The sequence below is a fragment of the Sceloporus undulatus genome, chromosome 1 (assembly GCF_019175285.1).
Source record: "Sceloporus undulatus isolate JIND9_A2432 ecotype Alabama chromosome 1, SceUnd_v1.1, whole genome shotgun sequence".
Taxonomy (NCBI): Eukaryota; Metazoa; Chordata; class Lepidosauria; order Squamata; family Phrynosomatidae; genus Sceloporus; species Sceloporus undulatus.
In genome coordinates this window covers 248771490-248785854 of record NC_056522.1, presented here as the reverse complement: position 1 = coordinate 248785854, position 14365 = coordinate 248771490, and the positions used below count along the sequence as shown (strand labels likewise).

The 14365-nt window shown below is 39.8% G+C and overlaps 1 protein-coding gene across 1 annotated transcript in view; it reads right to left on the bottom strand.

Moving 5' to 3' along the window:
- Positions 1-7851: 7851 nt before the first annotated feature.
- Positions 7852-14365, bottom strand: part of RUFY4 (RUN and FYVE domain containing 4) — a 35852-nt gene continuing 29338 nt past the window's right edge. The window contains exons 11-14 of the mRNA XM_042446892.1: positions 13976-14107; positions 10443-10530; positions 8940-8966; positions 7852-8163 (exon numbers count right to left, since the gene is read on the bottom strand). Of these exons, the coding sequence (XP_042302826.1) occupies positions 7858-8163; positions 8940-8966; positions 10443-10530; positions 13976-14107 (553 nt within the window). The 3' untranslated portion in view covers positions 7852-7857. The remainder of the gene's footprint in view (positions 8164-8939; positions 8967-10442; positions 10531-13975; positions 14108-14365) is intronic.

The following is a 14365-nucleotide window of genomic DNA, read 5'->3' as shown; positions in this document are numbered from 1 at the left end:
GCTCCATGGCCCAAGCCTCCCTTTTCCCTCTTTCCTGGGGGCAGCGCCTCTCCCGAGCCGTCCAACCACTGAGTGGCGACGTCATCAGAAGACAGCCCACAAAACTTAATACAGCAAACCGTTCTGAGAACGGTTTCAAGAAAAAGGAATCGCAGTGCGGTAAACTGCCGTTCTGATCCCGTTCTGATCATGTTTTGATTTCTAATGCGGTAATATCCGTTCCAGGAACGTTTTCATCACGTGATGATATGGAACGTTCTCAGAACGCAGTGCGATAATCTCCTTAGTCACTGTGGTTTGATATCACTAATGGACATGGCTTCATCCTATAGAAATCTGGGATTTGTAGTTTGAGGAAGAAATTAAAATTCTTCGTGAAACCTCCTCTATAGATGTAATTCAGGGGAGAATTGTAACCTCTCCAAAGTAAAAACAACAACAACAACAAAAACAGAGTTTCATAGGAAGGATAGGGGGTTGGACTGAATGGCCCTTGCGGTCTCTTCCAACTCTATGATTCTATGAAATCAAGTAGCATTGCACTGCAGTAACTGTGCAATGCAGGCACACACTTACACATGCTTACTCAGAATAGATGTTTCAGGTTGCTTGCTGAATGCTTTGTCTTATTGCTCTCCTGGTTCTAGCTATCATGAGCTGAGCTCCCAAAAGCCCATGGAGGGCCAGTTCTAGCCAAATTATGTAATGAATATCATTTTTCCAATCACAAAATAGTCATCTGTGCACAACAGTCCCATATGGCATTTTGCCAGTCCTCAGATTTCAGATCCACAGTGGCTCTTTATTTTTACATTATGAAGCATGTTGAATTTGGTGATGGGAAAGTCTTTCAGATTATGGTGGACTACACATCCCATAATCCCCAACCAATAGCCAATCTGGTTAGTGAGAAATGGTGTCCAAAAACATCTAGAAGGTGCAGGTTCCCCACTCCTGTTTAGAGAATACTTTTATTTTCTGTTTGACAACCTGAAGAAAAGAAGAAGTTTTTGTGACCACTTTACAGTGATGATGTTCTCAGACTTTCATCTAGCTGCAATCTAGTGTTGTAAAGGAATTTCCAAAAGTTCTGTACACAAGAAGAGTCCAGTTCTCACGAGACTGCTGGCACACGTCATTTTGAGGATGACAAAACAATTGTTACCCAACTGGCTTTGCAAAAGCCCAAACATCCGCCCACCCTACTGTACATTTCTGACATCAGTCTCAGAGTACAGTTAAGAGATAACATAATAGGACAATAATGATGCACAGTTCATAACAGAAACCCTGGAACAGGGCTAGTTAGAAGGGCTCCCAAGTTTCCACATTCAACAATCTAGGCCAGTGGTGGCGAACCTATGGCACGCGTGCCACAGGCGGCACTCAGATCCCTCTCTGTGGGCACACACATCATCATCCCAACACAGAGTTCACTAGAGTTTGTCACTAGAAATCCAGAGGGATGTGGCACTTCGTGATAAATAAGTAGGTTTTGGGTTGCAGTTTGGGCATTCGGTCTCTAAACGTTCTCCATCACTGATCTAGGCAAATGAAGGTGTGTTCCATGGGCCACATGCCCATAAGGCTAAAGTTGTCCAGTGATCAGGAAAAAAAATGACATTTTCCTCCCATGCTTTTAGCAGCACCCTGAGAGCTGCAGGGACAAGCAGGTGATTTCTTTTCTTATAGCATGCAGAGAACATTTTTCCTCTGTTAATATCTGCAGATGAGGCTGTGGTTATCGGCATGAAAGGAGGAAATGGAAGAGAAGTGGCAGCACTAGCAAGAGGAGGAGGAAGAATGTAGCTACAGGGAAGAGCAAATTGAGGGCATTACCCCTTCTAAATATGAGTCTCCTCCTAATGAAATTTTCTTTCAGTCCACACATTTCTAGCATTGCAGTAAAAATTGAGATGCCCATTTAAAAACAGAGTTTAAGGCAAAGATGAACGGGATATAGAAGTAATTCACTTCTGTGTGTATATCACTACATCACACTGGTACATTTCACTTTTCTTATTGTTATCAACTGATTTTTCAGTTAATTTACATAAAAACAATACCCACTTTTGCACTACCTGAATTTTGAACTGTACAAATGTTCTTTTGGAACTGCCCATTTTGCATATGAAAATGCACTGGTAGTTTAAGGGAACAGGTCTCTCAAGACAGATAGGCCTGTTCTCTGGGAAATCCATTATCAGCTTTACAAGAGGCCAGAAGCTGTGCAAAAGCTGCATTCCAGTCCTTGGGATGCATGCAGTATTTAAATAGCATACCTCCAAAGTGACCCGAAGCAGCTTTATTTTGGCCTGTTTGTTCAGGCCTAAAGAGACTGTGTCGCCTTCCCTGAAAAGCTGTTGCTTAATTCACATCTAAAGGCAGGCAAATTAAATTGCCTAAAATTTATATAATAGAATAAATAAATCTTTTTTTAAAAAATGAAGTTATAATCACACACATATGTGTGCACACACTCTTCCTTCTCCTTCTTTTTTTGGTCCAGAGACTCTGTGTTTGCCCTGCAGTTGCTGCAAGGAAGCCTCTTGCTTAAGAGACCTGAGTGAAATGATCTTCTGCAACAGGGTCAGGAAACTGGCAGAGGGAACCAACAAAGGTTGGCTAAGAGGTCACTTGCTTGCTTACTGTTGCACCTGATTGCTTAACCATACTGGCAGACCAAGAAGAACAGGATAAAGGATGTATTAACACAATCCCTCTGTCTCACATCAACTGCTTTGAGGCAATCTGTCTGAACCAGGATTGCCAATTTTTATTATCAATCCTATCTCCTCCTCCCTCAAATGTGTTTACAAAAATAAGAAGCCTTTTCCCATCCAGATGTCCTTGGACTCCAGTTCCCATCAACTATAGTTGATAGGAGCATGAATCCAACAGGACAACATGGAGGGTCACAAGTCCGTACCCCTGTATTCACACCCATCCCTGTTTTACAGCTGCTTAATCTGTAGATGTTAACCCTTAAAGGTTAAGGCAGTTCTCTTCAAGTTATCAAAACCCTGTTGTAGATTTAAGCTACTAATAAAGGGACAAGAGCAGAAAAGACTGCTGTTCTTGATACTATTTTGAGTTATGGGAAATGTATCAATCTAAAAAAAATAATACATAAATTTAGAATACCCACTCCAGGTTCTATTTGGGTGTGTTATCATCCTAGCAACAGCTATTCAGCCAGGCAGTAGCAAAGAAGGGAAGAAGATCTATTCCACCGGTATCTTTTCTCCTTTTCTATCTAGCAGAATCCATTCCATCAGGCTGTTTCCACTTTCTCTATCACAGGTGGTAATCACAACATCTATAACTTGAAGAGCTGGTGCCTGAATTCCTCCCTCATCTTCCCCTCTCTATCTCCTTTTCCCTTTTGTGTTGGGTCTTTTAGAACCATGTGGTCCCTGGAGCCATCAGCTGCTGGTCTACATAGTTTCCAGGAAAGAAAGAAACAACTGCAGCCAGTGGTCACAAAGTAGCAGTCCTTGGCACAGGAGAGAAAAAAATTGGCAGTCCCCCACATCAGATAGTCAAGAAGCTCTATTTTAGATGGAAGCCTGAGAGCAGGACCTATGTTTAAATTACTGTTCTGAAAGCCACTTGGGGAAGGGCGAACAGAGGAAATGTTCCTCTTAGTTGGTTTTTTTGTACACACACACACACTACAAAAAAAAAAACCATCCATATGATGTTGCCTTTTTCATGGAATGTCCAGAGACAATTCCCAATGCAAACAGAAACATTTTATTTCTGCCTAAAGTTGTTGTTGTTTAAAAAGTCCAGGATACATTGCAGCAAAACAAAACAACATTTGCAAAGGACATGTTTTTCTTGTTCCATTTAAAGGTTAGTCTTCTTTCTCTTTGCTGAATGGGAGAGGAAGCGTAGGGCCTTTATAGTAGAACAGTAAGATTGTTGGAAAACAGTATTTTTTTTTTTTAAAAAGGCATACCTTTCTAGGTTTTCAGAGCCAGTGATGAGCAAAGACCCAGAAAAGATCTATGATGGTTCAATTGTCTATAACATTATGAAATCTGAATACTTATTGGCCAGACTGACTATACATCTGCTTTCATTTCCCCAACTGGCTGCAGAGGTGTGTGTGAATTGAAAATGCTTTTCCAGGAAGTTCCAGGAAGTGAGCAATGTCACTTTTTTCCACATAGTTTGGGCATGTTAAAATAAATAAATGTTTTTTCCCCCTTGGGTGGATTGTTTTGTTTGTTTGTTTGTTTTTATTTATTTTGGAGAAAGTTGTTTTTAAAGTAAAAAGGGGGATGGAGGAAGATGGGGGTCTCAGTGGCTTGGGTGGTGGGCTACTTTGAGCTTCAGGTTGCACTTTCTCCACCCCTGCCAAAGTCTTACCATCATTCCCTTGGCTGCACAATGGAAATGGATGCTCTTAAACTTTGACGTTCCACACAAAAATGAGAGAAATTTCACTCGAATCCAAACCAGACAAACTCAAGCACTTTTAGATCTCATTGATATCAACTGGGAGCAGATAATCAGATCCCTTTGTGGGATCGAAAACTTCACTACTGCCAGAATTTGTGCCATCATTTTCTTTAACTTCTACAGTGCAGTTGGTGACACACAGACCACTGCATTCGTTCCGCGGCCGCTTTCGTAACCCGAAAAGCCTTCGTAACCCGAAATGCCATAGGCGCTAATGGGGAAAAAGCCGCGGCTCTGCCGCGGCTCCATTTAAAATAGCGCCGGAGTTTTTTCGTAACCCGAAAAAACTTTCGTAACCGGAAACAATAAATCCCTATGGGATTTTTTCGTATCCCGAAAAATTCGTAACCTGGGTATTTCGTATCCCGAGGTACCACTGTAACATAAACTAATTTCGATGAATCAAGTCTGCATGTTTGCCTCTTTCAAATGGCACATGAAACAGGCAGTCTTTGAAACACCTCTAATCTAAAAGTTTTTGACAGAGCTTAGAAACATTACTTTTCTGCACTGTTGCTCCCAGAATCCTCCAGCCAACACAGGCTAATTGTAGAGTAAAAAAAGTAACTGTTTTGATCTCCTGAGTGTTGCCCAGGGAATGTAAAGGATGGTATGAAAAGTGACAATGGGAAACTTGACTATTGGCGCCGGGTGGCACACATCTGATGCCATCTTTGGCTCTGCCTCTGCTTTTCTGCCCCACTGCCCAGGGAGAAGGCAGCCATTGTCCTTTCAGGGCCTTTCACTGGCAGCAGAATGGTCAGTGAGGACTGATATCACAATCTCCATTCACGGAATGAGGGATGGGACAAAGATCCAATATCTGAGGAATGACAGTTGAGACAGACGCCTGGTGGATTAGCTAAGTGTGTCTGTGTGTAAGACAGCATCACCCGGGCACCCTGAGGACCCATGAAGCAATCTTCCCAGGGCCTATGGCTCAGTGGTTGCATTCCACATCTCACCCCCACTGGCAGTAACATATTCACAAAAGGAGCCACATTTATTTGAATGCCACTGAGTTGAAATCCCTCATTATTTGAACTAGTATCCCTGACTCTCATAAGCAGTACTCTTTTATTAGCATGTCTGATTGTTTGGAGACCATATTCTCACTAAGGCAACTAAAACAACAGTAGCTTTCAATGGCTTAACACATTAGTTACTGTCCACATACTGTTTAATATGGTTTCAGGCTATTTGATGAGGTACTGGCTGATCTCCATTCACTTTGCTGGCAAGCCATCGTGTATAATGCCACTACTTGTATCATCATCATCATCATCATCATCATCATCATCATCATCATCACCACCACCACCACCACCATCATCATCATCATCATCATCATCATCATCATCATCATCATCATCATCGGCCCAATAGCAGAATCTGCATGCAGGTGAAACTGGCACCTTTCTGATTATGGTGAATCTGCTGAGCTGACTCTGTTGGTTTCTAAGATTGGTTTATATTAGTTTTCCTTCATGATCAGTAAGCCAACGAACACAAGGAAGGAAGCCAAATGCCTTTTCAATTCCCCAGTGCTTAGAGAATTACTTTCAAAGAACAATCCATTCCATAATTCTTTACATAGTTCAAAAGGTTGCTTGCTGTTAATGCTAGAAAGTTGTTGTTTTTTTTTATTTAAAAAAAAACAAAAAATTTTGTTGCTCACCCTCCATACTTTCTTTTGGAGGTGGACACCTTAGGATGAGTAAATGTGACAAAATTTGGAAAATTCCTCTCAAAATGCTTTAAAGGCCCTTTAAAGGCAACTACAAATCAATACTATAAATATGTATACTATAAATGTACATTAATATTCTCCTCCCTACTATCTTCTTCACTAAAGAATAAAATCCAGAACATTACATTTTAGTATAATCATTTTTGCAGCACCTGAAAAATAATAACCGCTCATTCCTTTGGTAATGTGAAGAACAGACAAACATATTATGTTCTATTGTGTAAAAAAGAAACAGCATAACAAAACAAAATGATTTTCATTAAACTGATTTTCATTAAACTGATTTGCATTAAACTGCATTTCTTAAATACCCACACCATAAATAATCATTTCTTTAATAGCAACCAGGTGATGCAATTATGAATCCTTGTTTCCTTCAGAATAAAGGTACAATAAAATTCAGAATTAATGGCATAACAGCTTTTGGGAAGGAGGGCTCTCATCCTCCCCAAATTATCCTTGTCTCCAAGCTTCATCCCAAAATACAGTCATCCCTCCATATTTGTGGCTTTGATATTTGCGGATTTGATTATTCACGGATTTGATTAATATGTTCTCTCTAGGACTGTCTAGGTCCTCCAGTGGAACTCTGTGGTCAACTTTAATTAAAAGTTGCACTGAAAGACCATTTATAGCTACTCCAGTGCCATTCTATGGTCAGTGTATGTTGGGCATTGACCACAGAGTTGCACTGGAGGACCTAGAGATTCCTAGAGAGGTGTCCTCTTAGGTAAAAACAGTGTTTTTGTTATTTGCGTTTTTGCCATATTCATGGGGGTCTTGTTCCCCTAACCCTAGCGAATATAATAATCATCATAATCATCATAATCATCATCATCATCATCATCATCTTTTATTTATATACCGCTTTTCCTTCAGATCAAAGCTTTTCACACACAATAAAACTATATGACCCACAGCTGCATACTATGGAATCCTGGGATTTGTAGTCAGTTGTGGCACCAGAGCTCTCTGACCAAGAAGGCAAAGTATCTCACAAAATTACATATTCCAGAATTCCATGGCATTGAACCATGGCAGTTAAAGCGGTGTCAAACTGCACCAATTATTCTCATGAAATCACTACCTTTCACATTTTGTTCAAATTCCCAATTGGAAGAATTTGGTTTTGGTTGAGGAGGAAGCAATGCTCATGTGAACATTCCATGCACTTGCCTTCTTGACTATTCCCACCAACTAAACATGAGTAAAAAGTTAGGAAAATCTTGGGAAAGTTATTTTTTTGGGGGGAGGGACATGCAATTCCTAGAATCCACAAGACAGCATGACCAGTAGCTATGCTAACTGGGGAATTTGGGGGGATATAGCCTGCAAACATAACATTTTCAAACCCTGACAATGGTCGATTACTCCCCTACTCCACCACACACACCATACACTGGGTAGAAAATACATTATCTCCCTGCCCAACTGCTTGTTATATCAATGCACGATTTTCCTGATATCATAAATCTGAGGAAGTATGCAGTTGTAGGGTTAAATGAAGAAGCCGGGCTGGTTCTGTAAGTTCACTTGCATGCCTCATAGAAATGTTGGCTAAAACCAAACTTTTAACAAAAGGTGTTATTGGATTTGGAACATAACAGAGGTGCCATAGTACCACTCAAAGCTCCTTCTTATTCAGGGTCATGCTTTATTTCATTATGATTTTTAAAGGATTCCTTCTTATCATTCTGCCTTGGTAGCTGGTGCTCTTCATAAAGGTCTGCAGTGATGCCCCGAAGGAAGTTGCATCCATCCATTGTTATATAGAAACTGGCCCTCATGGCTTGATGAGATCTCAGGTGTAGTCTTTGCTGGCCTGATGAGGTCTGGGGTGTCAGGTTCCCTGGGTATTTCTCTTCTGGTGGCAGAGCAGGCAGCAGCGTTCCTTTGGTCCAGCACTCACAGAACAAGCATGGCATACAGTATGCTGGCATAACCTGAGCAAGAAATTGAGAGAGAAAGAGAGATACATTGACTGAAGGCACTTTGTTATTGGGAACTGATTTAGTGAGCTGAAGGGATTTACACACACACTTTAGCTAGTGGCATCACTAGGGTTGGCATCACCCCATGTGTTAATTCATGGTGTCACCTCCCAAAATGACCTCCTCCTATACCACACCATACAGAATCAGTAATGTTTTCTGTACCCTTTAACCAGCCTTAAAACTGAGTTAAAGACAATACTGTTCAGGGAAGCATTCCTAGACATTACATGATTGTTATCTAATGATTATTTTAACTTGTTGTTTGCTATATTTTATTGTTTGAAAGTTCATATGTATTATATATATTAAGTTTAATTATTTTTCGTAGAATGTATGCCATTGGCAGGAAAGGGAGAGAAACTATTGATATGCTACTCCAAATCATAGGTAGTGTCTATTAAAATATCTGTCATAGCCATAGGAGGGGGTTGAAATGTTTGTGGTATACACCAATACTCTAAAATTAAAATCACAAGAAGAAATGATGGTGGAAGGAACTGTGTTAAATTGGTTCCTATATAGACAACTCAAAGAAAGGTTTAACTATGATAATAAACTGATGGGAGTTGAAGCAGATGTCTTAGATTTTGATAAAATCATTTTTGATGAAAAGGAAATTTAAAAAAATCTCGTTATTTTATAAGTTTTTTGTTAAAATAGAAATGCACGAGGAATATGTGAAACCTTCCATGATTAAATGGGTCCAGGATTTAAAGGAGACTTACCTTTAGAACAGTGGGAAAAAACTTGGTCTAAAAGATTAAAACACACAGTATGTGTATAAATAAGAGAAAACTATTACAAAATGCAAAATAGATGGTACCTTACCACAACAAAATTGGCAAAAATATATAATAATAATAAAATATTATGTTGGAAATGTGAAAAAACACCAGGATCTCTTGTACATATGTGGTGGCATTGTGAATTTGTGAAAAAATACTGGACCCAAATTCATAGAAAGATGCAAAAAAATATTAGGATGTCAGAACCAAATTAGAACCAAAATGTTTTTTTTTATTAAATATGATCTCTGATTCCAACATAGAAGATAAATTTGGTGTACTTTTATTTTATATGATCTCTGCAGCACAGATAATACTGTATGGGCATCACAAAGGAAAGGGGAAAAACACCTTACATGGGAAGATTGGTTGATGAAACTACTGAAATTTATGGAATTGGATAAATTTACCTGCTTAATTAGAGGAAGAGACTGGAATAAAAGGAAGAAATGCTGGGAACCATTAATAAATTATGTTAAGGCATAAAAATATCTAATTATTTTATTTGGTAAAATTAAGTATGTATTTTTGTAAGATAAGTACATATAGAAATTTATTTCAATTTATAACAGTATTATGAGGTTGAAACAAGTAATATGTCTTAAAATAATAGAAACTAAAACAGCAAGTAGAGAATAAAACAAACTGAAATATATATTAATGTATGAAAATTCTCATATCACAGACTATTAGACTTTATAAGAAAGTTTTTTGTTGTGTATTTATTGTATGTGTATTTGTCTTTGTTGTCAATGTTACTGTGTTTTTTTCTTTTAATAAATAAAATTTATAATTTTTAAAAAAGAAATGTTTGTGGTATACAAATAGAAATATTTAGTAATGATTTACTATATATATCCCATCCTTCTCTTGACATGGATTCATGTCAGCTTGTAACATAGATTAAAATAAAGCAGAGCTAAAAACCTAATGATAAAAAGTTTTCAAAAGCAGTGAAATAAGCTATCCCATTAAAACACCACTAACTTAAAATACAGGTTGCGTTCCCCTTATTTAGGATTCCAAAATCCACAATATTCCAAAATTGTTCAAATGCATGGCTGAGGTAGCAACACCTCTGCTTTCTGATGCTCCTATGTACACAAAATTTGTTTCATGCACAAAATTATTAAAAATATTGTAAATAAAATTACCTCCAGGCTATGTGTAATAGGTGTATACAAAATATAAATGAATTTCATGGTTACACTTGGGTCCTTTCTCCAAGGTACTGTATCTCATTATGTATATGCAAATATTCCAAATACTGAAAAAATCCAAAATCTAAAACTCTTCTGGCCCCAAGCATTTTAAATAAAGGAGACCCAATTTGTAGTATTTTAAAGCCATAACAGTAAGGATAAAAAGTACAGTGCGTACACACACATGCACACACACACTTCCACTGAAAGTCCTTCAGCACAAACAGTTAAAGGCTTTTACCTCTGACAGAAGGACAGCAGAGATAAGTGATGCTAATTTTTTTTTTTTTTTTACAGTTTGCAGTGCATTCTTTCTAAGTCTTGCCAATCTGGTACAAGTAGAAGAAGATGTTCATTGGGAAAAAAATAAAATGAACAGTCAAGTCAATTTGCTTTCCACGGACCACCATTCCACTTAGAGTTACAGGAAAAAACAAATGTCAGTGTCCCTTGGGAAAAAAGCCAAGCCTCTTAATTTTTAGTTGTTGTTGTTAACTGCCTTCGAGTCAACCATAACTCATGCTAACCCTGTGGATGAGACATCTCCAAGAACCTCTGTCATGCACTGCTCTGCTTAGGTTGAGTAAATTAAACCCCAGGACCACACTGTTTGAATCTATCCATCAAGTGTGTGGTTTTCCTCTCTTTCTTCTACTCACTACCTTTCCTAGCATTACTGTCTTTTCTAATGAGCTGTGCCTTTTCTTGATATGGCCAAAGTACAACAGCCTCAATTTGATAATCTTGGGTTCCAGGGAGACTTCAGGCCTGATCTGTTCAAGGACCCATTTCAATCCATTTCCAAGTTCCAGAAATAGCACAGGTAGCCCCTGACTCCCAAAGGAGAAACATTAACAACCTCACCCCACTACACTAGAGAGACAGATATTAGAATTTCTGAATATTGGCTTTCCCCCACAAAATAGAGTCCAGCAACCTGTTGTGGAAATTGCTTAATCTAGAAATCAAAAACTTCTTCTCAAAGTCATTGCACAGAACTGAACATGCTTCCTTAGAGTCATGCTCTGTCCCATTTCCATACTGCTTGGTGGTTGACATGATAGATTGTCATTCTCTAGTGTTTTATCATTGTGCCCAGCTGTTTCCCCTTCCTTTCTACTAACCAGGAGAAACCCAACACTGCTGCAAGCTATTGCTTGCCCACTCAGGGTTCAGCTATCAGCCACAATTCAAGGAGATTGAATATAGTACAAAGAAACCATGCAGGTCGGCAAAGCTGATGAAATCATACTTTTTTTGAAAAGCAGCTTGCTTCACCCAATGCGGAAGCTGTAGGGATCAAAGTTGCAGCCACAGCCCAGATTGCCAATACAGCAGCTTTACACGTGAACAAATGTTTCCTTTGGAAGTGGGATCATCAACTGAAACATTCAGTTATCTTCAGCGATAACTAGAATGAGGAATTCATTATTCTAGAGCTCCCTTCTTTGCTTTTAATCCAGTCAGTCTTTAGATTTCTCCTTTGACTCTATAACCTAGGGATCAGGATCATCTTATTCTCCTTGATGCTGAGGGACTGAAACTCCCAGCAGACCTCCAACACAACCGATGGCAAAAAATGTTGGAAAGTCTGGCAATATCTGTAAATCCACAGCATTCCCACCTCTATGATAAACCAGCTCATGGTTGATGAATACTCAAATATATTGCGACATCCTGCAGGATATGAATTCTGGACTGAAAAGAGCCAGACAGTTAGCTCTGAGTGAAAATCACACAGACTAAGGAAATTATCAGACAAGGGACGGGATGTCCTTGTCCCATCCTTTTCCCATAGTTCCTACATGATCACGGGAAGGACTTTCAGATAATTTCACACTAATCTGGACATTGCCTCATCCAGGAAGTGCAAATGATAGTGATCGCGTGAAAGACTTTCATATGATGTTGCGCTGATCCTGTCATTGTCCCATCAGTGAGGTGAAATTATCCTGTCCTTGCCCTTCATTTTGCATTAATGGAAGAACCTATTAATGCAATTCCACTTCACTAACAGGTTTATGACAGATCAGTGCATCAAGTGTGAATATCTTTCACGCAATTGATATCACTGACAGGATAAGGATGGGCTTTGCTCCCATTCCCCACCTGATAAACTCCTAAAACAAATTTGCATCATTTTTATTTTGTGTAATATAACCTTCCATTATTACTACACTATAATTTATTTTGGATGCACTAGCAATGAGGCAGAACAAGAGCAAGCCCTGGTCCCTAATCAAAAACCATAAGACCGACATCCTCTTTGGCGTCCTTGATCTCCCAGTGAGCCTAAGGGATACAGCTTCTTTTGCACACATGTTACCACAATATGGAGGCAGAGATACTGGCTGCTTCTAAGTCACTGAGGGAGGACATTTTAGTCTCCACCCATTCCTAGTAACCCCAGTTAGGATCACTGGCATGCCACCATTAGCAGTACAGAGGTAGAGATGGAAGTGGGGATGGAATTCTGGGGTGGCAAGAGCACAGGGTCACTTACAACCCACATAAAATTCACTCCTGCTTTTCCTGACTGCCATGTGCCTTACATAAGGAAGTGTGGAAACCTGGTGGTACCTCTGTGATTAAGTGGACTAGTATGGGTGAAGATTGTTGTTGTTGTGGGTCTCCAAGTCATTTTCAACTTATGGAAACCCCAAAGCAAACCTATCATGGGGTTTTCTTGGCAAGAGTTGTTCAGAGGAGGTGCCTTTGTTTACCTCTGAGGCTGAGAGAGAATGATTTGCCTAAGGCCATCCAGTGGGTTTCCATGGCTGAACAGGGAGTCAAACCCTGGTGTCCAGAGTCATTGTCCAGCACTCAAGAAACTACTGCACCACACTGGCTCTCCTGTTTAACTATCTATTTTAAGTTGTCTTCAATCTTGGTTTTGGAAAAAAGATAGATACAAAGGAGGAGGGGGATATCAAGGGGATTGTTTGCCTTCAAACCCTTTCTGACTCATGACAACCCTATCACAGGGGTTTCTTGGCAAGCTTCTTCATTGGCAAGCTTCTTCAAAGGGGGTTTGCCATTGCCATCCTCTAAGTCTGAGAGAGTGTGACTTGCTCAAGGTCACTCAGTGAGTTTTTGTAACCAAGCAGGGATTTTAACCGTGTGCTCCAGGAATATACAGATATTGTATTCCTTTTCTAAAAACATGTCTTTCAGTGGCCCTCATGTGCAAATAAGCAGTCCAGATATAGTCTGTTTACTCATTTGATGTTGTGATCTATATCTGGTTGAGAAGACCCAGATGTTGGAGAGTCATTTGGAACTGACAACAGAAGAGAAAAGCAGTGATCTCTTCATGCTGGTATTATTTCTCAGTTTGCCCGATTTCAATACTATTCTTCACTGCAGAGAGCCAATCTTTTCAATCAGCCCTCTTACTCCACTTGCAGGCAGAAGGATTCAACATGAGACAAAAAACAGAACTAGGGTAAGAGAGGAGTCTTTCCTCCAAAATAGAGGCCTTCACCATACTTGGCTCTACCACTAGGCAGAGTGAAGCATACTAAAATGCAGCTGGCTGTCTTCGGGTTGCTGGAGGAGGCTGCCCTAGTGCTAGTGTTGAAGTAAGACTCCACTGCCATTCTCTTTGGCTTCCATATGTAGAACTGGATGAGGCTAGTAGGCATTTTGTCCTTTGCTTCTAGCAGCAGAATGACTAGGGCTAGTGCTGGCTTTGGCATACTATAAGGCCCTAGACCCAGTCTCTCCAAATACACATGGTCCTCTCAGCATCAGTCAAACAAGTGGAAGCATTACCTGCACTGGTAGCGGCGTGACATGAGCCTGAAATCCTTTTTGCACAGACTACACACTCCAGAGTTCTGAGGAGTTGAACACACCACTGGCGAAGCAATGCCTTCTGTCTTCTGCCACAGAGCATCCTTCTCACTGTAGAAATGGGAGGAGGAGCAGCAAGAAAGGCAGAGAACAAAGGAGGGTCATTCTCTTTCTTACAGGCAGCTAATGAGAACCAGATAGAGGCTAAGCCCCAGATGGAGTACTGCTCTGCCATTATGATTCTATGATTCTACGATTCTACTCTGGCCTCAGAATGATAGAATTTTAGAGTTGGAAGGGACCTCAAAAATCACTTGGTCTAACCTTCTGGGGATGCAAAAAAATCCATTACTATGGTATCCTTGATAC